Source organism: Sesamum indicum, linkage group LG2 (genome assembly GCF_000512975.1).
Source record: "Sesamum indicum cultivar Zhongzhi No. 13 linkage group LG2, S_indicum_v1.0, whole genome shotgun sequence".
In the NCBI taxonomy this organism is placed as follows: domain Eukaryota; kingdom Viridiplantae; phylum Streptophyta; class Magnoliopsida; order Lamiales; family Pedaliaceae; genus Sesamum; species Sesamum indicum.
The window spans coordinates 283363-298656 of NC_026146.1; the positions used below are offsets into that span (position 1 = coordinate 283363).

Here is a 15294-nt window from a genome sequence, read left to right on the forward strand (position 1 = left end):
ATCTCTTTCCTGAGTGCATTGCCAAAAGAGGTAACCACGTCTTCGGCTGAACTGTTAGTCCCTTCTTTTTCCTCATTGCTTGCCCATTTGGTACAGCATGACTATTATATTGTGTTTTGGCCAATGAATTATTTGGAATCTTATGGTTTAACTCATTCTAGAGAAGTTGCTGTCCATATTTGATATTAGAAACTTACATATAGAGGTCATGCAATGAAGTATTGGAATTACCACTATGTTCTTTTACATACTATTTTACTGTGTCAGAGTGTCACCTATGTACTTTTTTCCTTTCTGCAATCTGTGCATAGTGTACATTGATCGCATAAATTATTGAGCATCGATCTTATCTTGTAATTTTTTCTTAAATTATTCTTCAAGGAAGGTCTCTTCCAAACGGGATGTGATGGATGCTCTTGTTCAGGATGGCTTCTCAAAAGATGTGGCACAGGTAAATTTTATATGTCGAATACTGTGTTAGTATATTTCCATCTTGGAATATGTATTTGAAAGGTTTACTGCTAGAGCTTCTCCAAATCAGTTTGAGACCTATAAGTTGCTTAAAAGTAATGCTTTTTTTCTATTTTCTTCTGATTATTGTCCTTTACATATTACTTCATTTCAGTGGGTGGTAACTAATCTTCGTCAGAATGGGGTTAACGGAGCATCATCGTCAAACTTCTCGTGGGTGTTCGATCTCAAGGGTATTGCAGAGATGTATCAATCATATGAAGAGACAAATCTGTGGTAACTGCCTTTCTTGAATCCCCTCCCCAACCCCCCACCCAAACAACCCACTCGAAGAACAAAACGAATAATAACAAAACAAATAAAAATTTTATATTTCTAGGATATGTTGGACAATTTTCTACCTATCCTCATGTTTAATCAAGTGTTTGCAAGAATAAATGAGATCTAGTAAATAAGAAACCAGGAAATTCTTATTTTCCAAACTAGCATATTATATTATTAATTCCTACAGCTGGGAGTGTCGAGTGTTATTTTCAAGAATGCAGGAAGCTTGTGGAAGATGTTCCTCGAGGCGTACATATTAATTTTCTTAAAGCAGAAAGAAGTTTACATAGATGGGCCCTGGAAGACCTTCGCAGGATCCACGTTGCTGAGGAACAAGCTGCTGAAGAGGGAGGGGGAGTTGAAATGCATGTCCTTGAAGATGCTGGCCATTGGGTATGTACCTTTTTCTCCTGAATACCTTTCTCCAGAATATAACATTATGTGAGAATGTTCAAGGTCTCGATACTGTTAAAGCTCTACCCTGCAGACTTTTCACTATCATTTCAAGGCACTAAGCTAAGAGTTCTTCACGCTTGTTTATGCTATAGCCCATATAATTCCGGTTTCAGGTACATGCAGACAACCCAGATGGGCTTTTTAGAATTCTTTCATTCTCATTCCAAGGATTTTAGGCATGATTTCTGTGCCTGGTACTTTATGGTGAACTGGTGCTCAACTCATGCAATGAAGTTCCGTCAAGAATTGCGTAAGAGAAGTCCAGACTTTTGTAGATGTGTACCATTCTGTGTTAGTAGCAAATTCATTTAATGTTGTGAGAAGAATTTTAGGTGCAGCGGTGAAGCATGAAAGATAAAATGTTCATGGGCTTTTGAAGCCATTTACAGATATGAAAATACGTAAAATAGAGAAGAGAATCATAGACGACCGTCTTGTAGTAGCCTCTGATTATAAGGGCATTATTTTCTACCATTGTAAGAAGTGGCTTGGCAGTAGTTCCCAGCTTCCAGCCAGGGAAACTCTGATTACCACGACATTCTTTTACAGTATACATTTCTTCTTGTGACCTGATAATCGAACCAGAAAAATGGCCTTACCATGTTTCCAGGTATTAATCGGGAGCTCTATGATTGAAACTCTAGACATAAACTAAGCCAAAATACCAAAAAAAAAAAAAAGGGGTAAGGACTGGAAACTACTGAGAGCAGGGTGTGGGCATTGGTGCCAACGCCGACAGTGACTCACAGTGTTTTTAGACTCACATCCTATGTATTTAGCGTAACACACGCACTCCCTATGACTTTTGACGACAAAAACTTTTATTTAAAAAAGTTGTGCATCCCGCAGAAACAAAATACTCATCATTATTCCTACAAAGATTTGAGGTAGCTAGCATATATTTTAAGCTACTCTTACGGTTGATGCCATGTGAAGTTGGAAGCTTGATATTGCAGCATTTACAGTTTCCTGCCCTGATGAACTGACCAAAAGTTCATTTGAGGGATAATGAAACGATCTCCTTTCACTGGATGCAGACCATTTCATTTGCATAAAGCTTCTCTTTCTCCAGGGACCCATATGAATTTTATGCTCTTCAGCTGACTTCTTGGCTGCCTCACAAACTACACGAATAATGGCATTGAGGTGTTGGAGTTTTCCTGTGTAGATTTCAGGCAGTTGATCGATCAATTTATTATACTCATCAGAGGCTTTTGCCATCCGAAACTCATCCCGGAACCCTAATTCTACCAAGATTGGGATCTGTTTCCTTCTCCCCTGTGTGCAAGCAATGACTTCAATGTACTCATGCGTCCCTCCGGGCATTTTATCAGTTTTTTTCCACTTGGATGTGCAGAGGGCAGCATTGAAGCCTTTGTTGCACAGCTGATTGACAGCTGCTCGGCGTAGGCACTTAATGCAGCCTCTCAAGCTCTTGTCCATGCAATTACAAAAGTCGGAATCTCTAGCTATCTCTATGTTCCTTTTTATGTTTTCCTTCAATTTTGAACCACTTGAGTTGCATTGATCCAATATCTCCTGAATCAACATTTCATAATTAAGAAGAAAAGAAAAGAAGCTAATTTGAAGGTCTTAAGAAGAAGAGTTTCTATTAATAATTTGTAACTAAACCAAAAAAGTTTGATTTTTGAAAGCATCCAAATTGATTTACATATATATATAGAGAGAGAGTCTAATAATTAAGCACACAAATGCAAAGGGAGAAGTGAAGATATCGACATCCACATGATATATACATTAATATGGGATGACATGTGAGCCACACACTGTATATTAGATATTTAATGATAGTTGTTGATATATATATATATATATATATATATAGATACCCAGCCTCCACCTCCAGGCTCCAACAACTAGTGCTTTGTATTGTGATTGAGAGAGATTAATTGTTTGCTGAGATATTTGTAATGTGCATGGAATTTGTTGATTCCTTTGGTGCACTACACATTATCATCATCATCATTATATATGTCAGATGGCAACAGCACCAAACATTTATACATAAGGCGGTGGGGACTAAAGACGTGTGGAAATGACATAACCAGCTGCAAAATCGGGTAAAAGGATTTGTCGCATTTAAAACTCCTCTCCTCAACTCTCAAACCATTAATCCTTTCTTTTCCTATTTTCAGCTTACTTAATTAATTCATTCCAACTCATTGTTTTTTCTTATATATAAATATGTTAATTTGGTAGTGAAAGTAGAAATATATGGTAGGTTGGGTGGGTAAGAAATGAATTAACCAACTCTGGAAGATGATGTGAGAATCCATAATTGCACCTCTCAAAGAATATTGGAAGGGATGATGATGATGAGGGAATCATTCAATTTCTTTATGGACAGAGGAAAAGCAGTTGACCTCATCACCATCATCAATTTTTTTTTTTATTACATATGAATATATATATATGAAAAGAAGAAGAAGTTTGAAATTACCTGAAGGAGAAATTGTTGGGATTCCCAGTAAATTGTGTGGTGGTGTGGGTGATTATGAGCAGTCTCATCATCATCGTCATTATGAACATGATCATCACCTTCTTCTAATAACAAATTATTACTGTGATAATCATCAGAAAATCTGAGTTGATGATGATCAACAACAAGAGCAGAAATGCTATTAATGTTTCCGGGGGGGAAGTTGAGCAACAATCTGAGATGATGATGAGGCTGAGGCTGAGGCTGATGCCATCTCTTCTCATCAAGAAAACAATAATTATGATCCCCACCTGCACCCGCACCCGCACCCGCACCCATACTGATGGATCTTGTGCTTCTCTTTTCTTCTGAAAATAATTATCAAAATGAAAGAATATTATGCATGGACACCGACACGGACACGGACATGGGAACTTGGGAGGATCAGAAGGAAAGAGAATGAAATGAGAGGATACACCAATTCCCCTATTTATACATCATCTATACCTAACCCTGTTTGTCTACTTGCCATGTCATCACTATTCAGCAGATACTGTTTCTTGGAGGACTCCCATCTTCTTTTTTTTTTTTTAATAGAACCAAAACATTGAGGAAAAAAAATAAAACAACAGTTGTAATTTTTGTGTGTCCCAAATTTCTCGATAGCAACTTGCCAGATATGCTGCAGACCAATCATTATACATTTTTATTTTATTGTAATGATTTGATTCAAATAAAAGATATAGATTTGCTGTGTATATAGTCCACAAATATGACCACACGTTTCTATATACATATATGTATATCCATTCAACACATTTTATATCTAGTGACGGAAAAAGTTTCACATGTATATGAACAAAATATCCTCTAACCCCTCAAAATTTTCCACCCTTACCAAAAAAACAGCTAGTTTTAGAAAACAATCACAATCTTCTCATCAAGATGCTCCTAAAAATGAATGGGCTAAAAAAGTCCGAATAATCTAAAAAGAAAAAAAATCACAAAAGTCTAAAGAAACGTAAGATCAATTCAGGTAAAGTAGAGATCTTAAGAAATTTAACAAGAACTATCCTAAGAAATAATTAAATTAATTAAAAAAAACCCCCATTAACCAAAATCTGAGAAGACTCAAATCTAAAAGGATCTCATGGGTCCACAAGAAAGTCTAGAAATTGGGAATCCCTCAACTAAAGTCAAAGTCCATTTTACATGGCGTGCATGGGTGGCCTAGACATCCACATAGAACTTTTGAAAGCATACCCCACAGAACTTGATAAGGACTAGCCACCTCTTCATGGACACGTGGTGCTCCCAAAGTAATATTTAAACTTTAAAAGCTTAGACTACGGCTAGAAAAAGGCGTTTCTTCAACCATCTCACAAAAAATTCGAGAAGGCATCCTCATACCTAGAAGATGCCCTCATTCACAACGGACTCCAATCGCCCCTAAGAATCACCAATCCTAGAACTGTTGGGGAGAGGATGAAGACGAATTTATGGGGGGGATTCAGTCCGATCTAAACATTTTAAGGTTATGCTCCACTAAAACTTTGAGAGTCCTCCATCGATCCTGTGGGGGATTTGATTTCTTCAATTGGCTGATGGTTGCCTATAAATGGAAAGGCTCTCCTCAGATGGGGAAGGTACGTTTTACCTTGATACTATATAATTTTTACTTCCATGCTACAACTTTCACCTTCATACTATAACTTTAGCACACACAAAAAAAAAAAAAAATAACACTTTAATTTTGTACTTACAATTTTATTTCAATGAATCTCTCTGTTATTAACAAAAAGTAAGGAATAACACTCACATTTTCTCTCGTCTATACTCTTTTATTTTCTAGCAATTTATTTCATTACTTTCTAGAGAAAAAAAGAATTTCAACAGAAAGTGAAAGCTGAATCAACACAATTTCAAATTCATTCTCATTTTGTTCTTAATGGGCTTACTTATATATATACCATACATACAACCAAACCTTAGATTGGGGTAAACATATGTTGTGTGTATATGAGGTAAACATGTGTTGTGTGTATATGGGCCAAACCCTAGATTGGGGTAAACACGTGTTGTGTGGTATATGGGCCAAACAAAGGAGGCCCATAGTCTTACTCTTAGATTGGATTTGAATTTAGAAAGAAGTAAGGAAAAAAGCAAATTTGTATAATTTGAGAACCACTACAAATCCATAGCCGCATAGGCTGTTGGCATATCTTGTTTTTCTGTGGCCATGGACTTCACTCTTTCTACTTCCCAACATTATTCAACTCTCCATTTTCCTCCCATAAGCACCACCACTCATGGCCATTGCAGCCCCCAAACTCACCACCACCGGCCTTTTCTCTGCCGCCCCATCCCACAGACCGCTACCCTCCCACCATTTCCCCCTTCTCACAAAACCCACTCCCAAGATTCCTCTAACATCCTCCCGCACCAGCATTAGGCTCATCACTTGCAAGGCCACTGAGGTATCACCACCATCGTCTTCATCATCCTCAGTCGCGGCTGATGATGGCAAGAACTGGGTCCCTGTGGTGCCTCTGGCTGCGCTGCCCAAAGGAGAACGGCGCGTCATCATACAAGATGGGGAGACTATACTGCTGTTATGGTATAAAGATGACGTTTATGCAATAGAGAACAGGTCTCCTGCAGAGGGTGCCTATTCTGAAGGCTTGCTCAATGCTAAGCTCACTCAGGTACTGTCAGATATATTCTTTTCTTTCTCAATGTCATGACTTTAGCAATTAATGTCACAAATTTCTTATCCTTTTTCTGTGGGAAAGTTTTTCCTTTTTGTGTTAATGGATCTCGTTGTTTTCCAAATACAACAACAATATCGTTTTTGAGTTACTTATGTGGGTGTTTCTGTGTAAGTATTTTTGTGGATTTATATAAGGATTAGCATGTTCTTGATTCTTATAGATGCTTAATTACCTGAAACTGATTCAAATGCATTAATTACTAATCACTAGTTAGAGATGATCTCTTCGGGTAGCACTAGTGAAATGTGAAATTGTGGGCTAGATTCTGTGATTATATATGTGTCTAGTAATATCATTTATTTGTTGCCAAAGACTTTATATAAAGGAATATTGTAGCACCACATAAACAAATTTGAATTGGTACTGATAGACTGTTCCTCGTCAAGTCCTTTAATTGATTTCAGTGACTGGATGTTAGTTCATTCTCACTAGACTTAAGAATGAGTTATTACACTATAAAATGTGTGGCAGGGTTTTCGAATGGTTTTCAAGTTATGAGGTTGAAATTTGCTCTTGAACGTTGCATGTGTAAAATCTCGTTGAACTTGAATAGCGGAACAACTCTCCATGTCATACCGCAAGCTTGGATATGCACTGTGCTCTTGTGCTTATTCCTGTGTTCATGAATCTCTCTTCTCCTTTTGAACTCCCTGTTGATGAAAGAAATGTGTCTTTGGCATGTGAGGTTAACCATTGCCCTTGCTCTTAAATGATCTTAAAGTTGTTGATTTCCTCTTGTTTCACTACGCGCTCTATGCAAGAACAAACTTTATTCTTCAACAAGGCACGACATGACTGATGCAGGATGGATGTATCGTGTGCCCGACAACTGATAGCACATTTGATTTGCGAAGCGGAGACATTAAAGAGTGGTATCCTAAGAATCCTGTGCTTCGAGCCCTAACTCCCCCTCTGAGAACACTCTTTGTCTACCCTGTGAAAACTGACGGAGAGAATATCTACATAAGCATGAGTGGAAGCTTGCAATCTGATGCATCTACAGAGATAGTTTTTAGTGGGAAGGCTCAGCCTGGTGTAACGGCATCAGATGTCAATGTTGATGAGGTAAAAGAGTTTCCAATAGTTTCATCAATGAATTAGCTCATCCATAATGTAAACATACTAAGATACACCAATTTGCCCTGTGTTCTTGACAGGTAAAGATGATCATTGATGAAGATCTTGAGGGTTTTGGTTTTACAAGGAAGAATGAGTTGATAAATGGAAAGGCAGCTGTAATTGGCTTCTTGTTGCTGTTGGATTTTGAACTATTAACTGGCAGAGGCCTACTCAAGGGAACTGGTTTCTTGGATTTCATTTATTCTATTTCAAATGCTCTGCAATAATTCTCTCCAAAACCTGGATAAAAGAGTTAGCAATTCAAGATTGCGGTATAGATAACATTCTTGCTGCCAAATGTTACTGTTTCGCTCCCGTTTCCTCCCTTGTACCACTACTACTATTTCTTGCACCATGTTTGTAGGAAGTAAACAATATTGATGGTCTATGTATATATTCTACTACAGTTTAATTTGCTCACCTGAAACTTTCCAAATGAAAAGGAAACTAGTTGATGCCTTATCTTTTGCTATTCTTTTTGTAATTTTGGGTACAGTTTTCAGCTCGCAGTATACGCAATTGTGCTAGAGCTCTATTAGTCTCTTTTCTTCTACAAAAATCCAACCTAGTTTGAGCATCGTGCTAGAGCTCTATCCGTCTCTTTCTTTTATAAAACTCCAACCTCCCGAAACGAACTATGGCATATTATAGTGTTTGGTAAATAAGAAAAGTTGTCTCCATTATCTTTCAGTGGTCTGGGCTAAATCTATCAGAGTATTCACCACTTGTTCCAACAACTATTGAATTTATTGAAAACGTCTCATGTTTCTCGCCCTTCAGATGTAGTACACCAAAAAAGTTCAAACAGCTCGAAAAAGCTGCATGTACTAGATGTTGGCTTAGCCACCTGCTCACGGTCCACTGTATCCCCTGTTCCCAATTCCTATAAGGCCAGCAGAATCCCACCTTCTTGAGAAGTACAACACATTTTGCAGAAAATGAATGCTGAAAATATAGATGACCATAGTTTTCTAGCTCATTGAGATCACAAAGTATACAAGCTCGATTACCATATTGCCACCATGATTTATCCAGTGTGGATAAGCTCTCCATATTCCTTAAGAATCTTAAAGGGACCTCTCATTAAAATAACCAACTAACCCGTGATCTTGTTGGTTAGAACAAAGGCAGCGCATTCGTCGTGGTAAACTGCACTGAAGGATATTTTAATTAACTTTGAGGAAGTAATTTTTTGAATTTATTTTTTGTGATGCTATAATATTGAGGTTTGGTTGGGAGGTGAGCGACGTGAAGATTAAGCATACATGAAGTAGATAAAATGCAAATGAAATAGAAATGGTAAAGATTTTGTGGAAGAGAATGAATAGATTAATGTTGTAAGTGGAGGAACTGCCAACCGATTGAAGCAGATGAGTAATAAATAAGATATTGGAGTAGTTGTCCAAATAATTTAGATGTAAGAGTAAAAGAAGAGATGATTGAGATTGATGATTGATGATATGGAATAGGTCAAAATTACATAGTAAAATAAATGGAGGGTGGTGTGTATCATATCACTAGTCATTAGTCATTAGTCATTAGTACAAAACCTGGCCGACCACTTATATGACGTCATGAATGATGATATTTGGGAAAGCCGTAGTAAGCACTCCCCATTCCAATTCCATTTTGACCAACTTAAAAGATTTGCACCCTCTTACTCTTTTCTACTTCTCCCCAATCTCTGTTTCACTATTATTCATGTCACAAAATATCACACCAAAATACTTTTCATCCTCAACTCCATTTCTTGTTCAAACACATTAATTTCTCCATAACCAAAACACTATTTCCATTGCAAATTTAAGTCACCTCCCACCCAATCCTTATAAGAAACAAAATAAGAGCGCAAGTTGGTCTTGCCAGCCCTTTTCACACCTGCACAAGTGGGGAATTATTAAAATTAAAAAGTGAACACCCTTTACTTTGACCTTTGAAAATCTTGACTTCCCATTTCTAAATATCATTTATAAATCACTTTGACTTTCTAATCTTCAACTTATATAATCACTCACCTTTCCTTAAACTTCCAAACTACATTGCTTCCCACTTGCCGCCATCAACAAAATATGAGCTGTTCTTCAGATGAACTTGCTTATGCCAACTGCCATTCCACCGCAGCATCCCACAAGAAATTCAAAGGGATTCGTCGCCGGAAATGGGGCAAATGGGTGTCCGAGATCAGGGTTCCCGGCACGCCGCAGCGACTGTGGCTCGGTTCCTATGCCCCCCCCGAGGCCGCCGCCGTTGCACATGACGTCGCATTCTACTGTCTCCGAGGAAACTCTTCCCCGCAAAATCTCAATTTTCCTTTGGTATTACCCGCCAGCGCGAGGGTCCCCGCCACGCCGCAGCGACTGTGGCTCGGTTCCTATGCCCCCCCCGAGGCCGCCGCCGTTGCACATGACGTCGCATTCTACTGTCTCCGAGGAAACTCTTCCCCGCAAAATCTCAATTTTCCTTTGGTATTACCCGCCAGCGCGAGGGTCGGGATGTCGCCGCGGTCGGTGCAGAAGGCATCGTCCGACGCTGGTTTGGCTGTCGATGCGAGATTGTTAGACTCAAAAAACAAGTCAAGTTTTATTGAAGAGGGGAAGAAAGTGAATCATTTGGAGGAAGAACACAACACATGGCAGCGAAATGGTGGCAACTGGGGAGGCGAAACGAGCGGTTGGCCGCTGACAACTGACGAGGAGCAGCTTAGCGTTTCAGTCGAAGATTATCTTTAGTTATGTCGCGTTCCCAGCAAGTGAATTGTCCTCCTGAGGACTGCATGGAGCACCAATTTTTTCCTGCTCTGTTTTTTTTTTTTTTCTCATTGATGGTCAATTTCATCGGGGATGAGTTGGGAGTTGGCAGGCGGCAAGTGCAACAATGTATTGTCTGGCCCTTAAATCTTGTATTTATGTTTATGCAATTAAATGTCCTTAGTTCAGTATTTCTTCAAGATTTTAGACAACATAATTGAGACCACATCATCACATTGAAATATTGATGACGAGCAAAACATTGAGTGGGGCATCATGTGAGGGACACAAAGATCGATGGCTCAAGCTTCTTCCACGTCTCTTACACGTGTCAATGCCAGAGCACATGTCGTGTCTTTCCTAAAAGAATTTTGGAGATAAATTGACTAGAAAATATAAGCTGAAACCAAGAAAGATTAAGCACCACCAAGATCCACCTGCTTAAAGAATCAGTCTAATCGGATATAAGCTCAGAGTTTCAGTTCAGGTTGTTTTCTTCTTGCCGTTGTTACTCTCTTGTAGATTGTTTTCCGGTTTCTGCTTGTGTTGCTACAGAATAGACATATATCTTTGTTCGTTTTCTTATGAATATGGTTGGCAGAGTCGCATACAGTTTATATTTACTTTAATCAGAAGGCATGGCTTCAAGACAAGAAGAGAATGCTGAAGCAGCGGCCCGAGTTGCTGTAGACAAGCTCAGTGATGTGAACAAAGAGAGGAGGCATGAACAGGTAGCTGAGCTCGAGTATCAGCGTCCAGATAATTATCAACAGGCACCTGAAAGCAGAGGAACTGGGGTTCTTGGCGGCATACTCAAATCTGTGGGAGATACGTTTGAGCAACTTAAGGGGACAGTTACTAGTAAAACTGACAGTACCGATTATACTACTGGAACGATGGGGAAAACAGGGCATTATACTGATTATGCAGCAGATCAGGCAATGGGAAAAGCCGGTGAAGATAAAGATTACGCTTCTGAGAAAGCCAAGGAAACCAAGGATGCCGCAATAGGAAAAGCAGACGAATGCATAGATTCCGCTGTGGAGAAGGCCATGGAGACCAAGGACTCTGCCATGGATAAAGCCGAAAAGGCGAAAGAAATTACAATGCACAAGGCAGGTGAATACGCAAGCTATGCATCAGATAAAACAGGTGAGTATAAGGATTATGCTGTGGATCAGGTAAAGAAATCTGCTGATACTGTAACGGAGACAGTCAGCGAGTATACCAAGTACACGGCTGCGAAAGCAAAAGAAGAGTCGGGTGCTGTTGCCACTAGAATGACTGAGCTGAAGGAGTCGGCCACGGCTGCAGCACGGAGAGCTAGGGACTACTTTACTGGGAACGCAAGAGATCTTGATCAGAAAGCTCTAGAAGGCGGCGATATAAATGAGGTGACCCAATTTAAATATATTTGTCTAATTCTCCTAAAAACAACTGAGCTGTGCAAATTGGTTCTGCAGGAGAAATACGGGGAAACTGAATTCAAAGCTAGACAAAAGATGCAAGAGCTGAAGCTAAACGAAGAGGGTGTCTACGATGAGGCTAAGCAGAGGGCTGCAGCAGACTGGGACACAGCGGCTGATAGGTGATTCTTTATTCTTCATAAGCTATATAATATAACATTGTACAACAACTCTGCTTTGCCGCCTCCTATTATCAGGAATGTATGAATTACTCTCGCGATTGAACAGGGGAATTGCGGCCAAAAAAAACATCTATGGTGCTGTAGGAAGCGTGAAGGAGGCCATTAAGGATAAGCTAACATATCCAACGGACATCGTGCAGGAAGCTCGTGCCTCTCGTGAATACGGTGGACCAAAAAGGGGGGAGAAGATGGTGGAAGACATCGGAGGTCCTACTGGCCCTGCAGCTGTGCCCACTATGAGAACCTCTGATTAGCTTGTGTGCGATGGTATCTAGAACTTTGGAGATGTGAGGAGATAGTTATTCAGTGTGCTACCATGAAACCCATCTCACGGCTGTTGTACAATGCCTACCGTTGGAAGGCAACGCCACTCTGATGTATGTTTTTGGATGCTGCAGTAATAGGCTTAAACGGCAGACTCGGGCTCATGTTCACTTCCAATCTTGTCCATGTTTATATGAAGTTCAATAGTCTATGGGAGTGCAGTGGAAAATCATAATTTTGCATACTCAGAATGCAATGGAAAATCACAAATGAGGAAGCAAACTGTTGAATAATTTGCTCAGAATGCAATGGAAAATCACAAGTGAGGAAGCAAACTATTGCTTCTTATTCAACTCAGTGAAAAAAAATCTCCACATCGCATGTGTCCCTCTAAGAACTCTGTTAAACAGTTACACAAATACAAAAGCAAAAACAAACACGGAATAGAAGTTTGATGATGTGCTTGGTGGGGAAGTCATTCACTCGCTTTTCTGCTGCTGAAAGGCTGGGGAAAAGGTCAGAGGGCCTGGAGGAAGTCTCCTAGGGGAGGAACCCTCCATAACCGCACTCCTCCTAGGAGAGGAAGTCTCAAGAAGTGGCCTCCCCGTGCCGATGAAAGAAGTTCTTCTGGCACCACCATTTGTCAAAAGAAAGCGGAATGTCCAGTCCAGGACTTTGGGAGCGAAAACCCTGTACAGGAAGAATATGTCGTACCAGCTTGGATATTTCACGTATGGATCTCCCCTGCAAGCTCCTGAAACAATTTGCTTGGCAAACTCTTCCACTGGCCCGCCAGTTACATGTACCTTAACAGAAATGCACAAAAACAAATGAATGAAGACATCGATTGGTTTAAAGGATGAAGGAATCTTCTTTCCATTGTAAGAAAGAAGCCACAAATTGATCCTTCAATCTGGGGATAGAACTTACTTCCCTTTCTTCCTTCCACTGCATTTCTGCGCCTTCCTCCACCATGAACTTACCCCTGGTCATTTCAGTACCGATCCAACCATGTGTTGCAACCGTTATCCCGACTTCATTCTTCACTTCAAATCTCAGCGTTTCATAAAAGTTTATGAGTGCTGATTTCGCAGCCTGCAAAAGTGAGGCAAAGAAAATAACAATTTCATCTGCAGTAAGTAACAATGATGTAAACTATACAAAAACTGAATTTCTGAAGTAAATACAAATTCAATGATCAAAAGGGTATTAAACAATTGAGTCTAGTCCATGTATTTACAAACTTACAATTAAAGTGTCCTAATCCAATGAAAAAATGGAATTCAACTAGGAACGATATTAGATGTGTAAGAAATTCTAATTAATTTAGAACTGCTATAAAATTCTTATCTAAATATATATTATTTGTAATTATTATTTCTGTCCTATTCCTTTTCTATCCCATCAAATAGACACGAATCATCCAAACTTGACTATTTCCTTCCCTTGTAAGTGATCCTAGAACAACAAAGAGAGAGTTAACTTACAGAGTACAAGCTCATCCTTGGCAGAGGCAACCAATTTTCAACTGAGGCATTCACTATTATACGGCCATTACTCTCCCGAAGATAAGGCAGCGCCACATAGGTTGGATATACATTGCCCCAAAAGTTTATATCCTGAACATGAACACAAACTAGTAATGATCTCACGGGTAACTCTCTAGCAGCAGAAAATTTTTGCAATTGCAACAGCAGCAGAAACTTCAGCTTCTAGATCGTACCATTAAAATGGGAAACACACTCGAGTCTGAAGCTTCCTCGAAGTAGAAAGTATGTCCAAGACTGACAGTGTTGACTAGATGATCCACTGAAAGAGGGAAACAAGGAAAAGGAAACAGAGATTGGAATACCGAAATCTTTAATCTGATTACTCCATCACATTTGTGTTAGTTTATATGCAAGTCAAAATTAGATCTTGTAGCTGTTGATCAAATGATGAAGCATCAGAGTTTAAGAAAATGCATAAATTATCAAGCACCAGGCTTACCACGTCCGTAATAGTTGATTGTTTCGTTGATAAATCTCCTGCATTCTTCCTCCTTGACAACATCAGCAGCCATTATCAACACATTTGGCGCCCCCAACCTTCTTGCATTCTCACTTATTCCTCGTAACCTGTGCTCTCTTCGTGCAACCAGTACAAGATTGGCCCCTCTCTTCGCATATTGATAAGCAATTTGCTGTATTAATTGCAACAAGTGTTGGTTAATCGGTTATGATCTTCAGGATACAGAATTAAGAACATGAACATCTTTATATATGTTCAAATCAATGAACAGATCAACTCTCTATCCTTGTTCACCAAAAATAAATGCTACCCATCCATCCATCGTCCCCACCACAGATAAAGAATATCATGAGATACTGGCACCGCATGACACTGGAATTCTTTATCTCAAATTGATTAGGGTTTAAATTACAAAATCCAGTATATATTAAAAATCAAAAGTGGAATAATTACCCACAGCATTTCGTGATTCTTGAGAGTTGCTAAAAAATTTAAATATGCATGCATATAATAAATCATGTAGTTTAAAAGGGGAACATATAAATAAAATAAAAAATGGGTGGATGGAAATTACCTCACCAATCCCAGAAGAAGCACCAGTGATGAGAACCACTTTGTTCTCCATGTTTTCACTGTTAAGGTAAGTGTTGTAAAGCCATTCACAGGTGGTGATGAAGAAGAGAGTGGGCCAAGTAAAGGCCAGCATGAGAAGGCTTGCTGGTGGCACAACAAAGTTGAGCAGACTGTTGATCAGATCCATTTCTCTTATGGGGGCATGCAAAAGGGAGATGAAAGTAATTAAGAGAAGAGAGGATGAAGTGTGGATTTGGATGGGGAGAGAGTGATAGGAAGATGGATAAATTAGAGGGAGAGGGTGCATGGCGGTGAACACGTGTTGATGTGCAGAGAAAACGTTGTGGCCTGTCCACTGGACACCTTCTTTGGAGCTTCTGCATGAGAATGTCATTCATGATGCTCACACTCATCCACTCTGCTACCTACTCCCAATTTTCCCTTTCTTTTTCTGACTAGACAAACATTTAT

The 15294-nt window shown here is 39.4% G+C and overlaps 6 protein-coding genes across 11 annotated transcripts in view; 4 read left to right on the forward strand and 2 right to left on the reverse strand.

Annotated features, from left to right (window-relative positions):
• Positions 1-1821, forward strand: part of LOC105175055 (putative esterase/lipase HI_0193) — a 5946-nt gene extending 4125 nt beyond the window's left edge. For all 3 annotated transcript variants that reach the window (XM_011097378.2, XM_011097386.2, XM_020691789.1), the window contains exons 9-13: positions 1-30; positions 386-451; positions 626-747; positions 1017-1188; positions 1365-1821. The exon at positions 1-30 is cut by the window's left edge and continues 60 nt beyond it. In XM_011097378.2, the coding sequence (XP_011095680.1) occupies positions 1-30; positions 386-451; positions 626-747; positions 1017-1188; positions 1365-1427 (453 nt within the window). In that variant the 3' untranslated portion in view covers positions 1428-1821. The remainder of the gene's footprint in view (positions 31-385; positions 452-625; positions 748-1016; positions 1189-1364) is intronic.
• LOC105175047 lies at positions 1697-4155 on the reverse strand. Its single transcript, XM_011097366.2, has 2 exons — positions 3713-4155; positions 1697-2790 (listed from the first exon to the last, which is right to left on the reverse strand). Exons 1-2 carry the CDS (start codon positions 4028-4030, stop codon positions 2155-2157), a joined length of 954 nt encoding a protein of 317 aa, XP_011095668.1. The 5' UTR covers positions 4031-4155; the 3' UTR covers positions 1697-2154.
• Positions 5905-8043, forward strand: LOC105175071. The gene is made up of 3 exons (XM_011097396.2): positions 5905-6396; positions 7267-7527; positions 7620-8043. Exons 1-3 carry the CDS (start codon positions 6001-6003, stop codon positions 7806-7808), a joined length of 846 nt encoding a protein of 281 aa, XP_011095698.1. The 5' UTR covers positions 5905-6000; the 3' UTR covers positions 7809-8043.
• LOC105175081 (ethylene-responsive transcription factor ERF020) lies at positions 9527-10528 on the forward strand. Its single transcript, XM_011097407.2, has 2 exons — positions 9527-9881; positions 10032-10528. The coding sequence occupies exons 1-2, from the start codon at positions 9651-9653 to the stop codon at positions 10308-10310; spliced, it is 510 nt and encodes a 169-aa protein (XP_011095709.1). The 5' UTR covers positions 9527-9650; the 3' UTR covers positions 10311-10528.
• LOC105175091 (embryonic protein DC-8-like) lies at positions 10716-12470 on the forward strand. 4 transcript variants are annotated; one of them, XM_011097427.2, is made up of 4 exons: positions 10716-10815; positions 10930-11722; positions 11792-11916; positions 12023-12417. In XM_011097427.2, the coding sequence occupies exons 2-4, from the start codon at positions 10967-10969 to the stop codon at positions 12228-12230; spliced, it is 1089 nt and encodes a 362-aa protein (XP_011095729.1). In that variant the 5' UTR covers positions 10716-10815; positions 10930-10966; the 3' UTR covers positions 12231-12417. The 4 variants fall into 4 exon arrangements, with proteins under 4 accessions (XP_011095729.1, XP_011095737.1, XP_011095747.1 ...); XM_011097435.2 differs by having other exon boundaries at positions 10728-10815; positions 10962-11722; XM_011097445.2 differs by having other exon boundaries at positions 10731-11722; positions 12117-12470.
• On the reverse strand, positions 12458-15069 carry LOC105175113 (11-beta-hydroxysteroid dehydrogenase-like 5). The gene is made up of 6 exons (NM_001304401.1): positions 14825-15069; positions 14230-14422; positions 13964-14049; positions 13728-13859; positions 13171-13335; positions 12458-13046 (listed from the first exon to the last, which is right to left on the reverse strand). Exons 1-6 carry the CDS (start codon positions 15008-15010, stop codon positions 12720-12722), a joined length of 1089 nt encoding a protein of 362 aa, NP_001291330.1. The 5' UTR covers positions 15011-15069; the 3' UTR covers positions 12458-12719.

Bases quoted from the DNA above. Each gene is read 5' to 3' on its own strand.
- LOC105175047 (XM_011097366.2), bottom strand. From the start codon at position 4,030: ATGGGTGCGGGTGCGGGTGCGGGTGCAGGTGGGGATCATAATTATTGT. The intron at 2,791-3,712 runs GTAATTTCAAAC...ATGTTGATTCAG, and splicing joins CCCAACAATTTCTCCTTCAG to GAGATATTGGATCAATGCAA.
- LOC105175071 (XM_011097396.2), top strand. From the start codon at position 6,001: ATGGCCATTGCAGCCCCCAAACTCACCACCACCGGCCTTTTCTCTGCC. The intron at 6,397-7,266 runs GTACTGTCAGAT...TGACTGATGCAG, and splicing joins TCAATGCTAAGCTCACTCAG to GATGGATGTATCGTGTGCCC. The intron at 7,528-7,619 runs GTAAAAGAGTTT...TGTTCTTGACAG, and splicing joins CAGATGTCAATGTTGATGAG to GTAAAGATGATCATTGATGA.
- LOC105175081 (XM_011097407.2), top strand. From the start codon at position 9,651: ATGAGCTGTTCTTCAGATGAACTTGCTTATGCCAACTGCCATTCCACC. The intron at 9,882-10,031 runs CTCAATTTTCCT...TCCCCGCAAAAT, and splicing joins GAAACTCTTCCCCGCAAAAT to CTCAATTTTCCTTTGGTATT.
- LOC105175091 (XM_011097427.2), top strand. From the start codon at position 10,967: ATGGCTTCAAGACAAGAAGAGAATGCTGAAGCAGCGGCCCGAGTTGCT. The intron at 11,723-11,791 runs GTGACCCAATTT...TTGGTTCTGCAG, and splicing joins AAGGCGGCGATATAAATGAG to GAGAAATACGGGGAAACTGA. The intron at 11,917-12,022 runs GTGATTCTTTAT...GCGATTGAACAG, and splicing joins TGGGACACAGCGGCTGATAG to GGGAATTGCGGCCAAAAAAA.
- LOC105175113 (NM_001304401.1), bottom strand. From the start codon at position 15,010: ATGGATCTGATCAACAGTCTGCTCAACTTTGTTGTGCCACCAGCAAGC. The intron at 13,860-13,963 runs GTACGATCTAGA...GTTCATGTTCAG, and splicing joins GTGTGTTTCCCATTTTAATG to GATATAAACTTTTGGGGCAA. The intron at 13,047-13,170 runs GTAAGTTCTATC...ATTTCTGTTAAG, and splicing joins AGTGGAAGGAAGAAAGGGAA to GTACATGTAACTGGCGGGCC.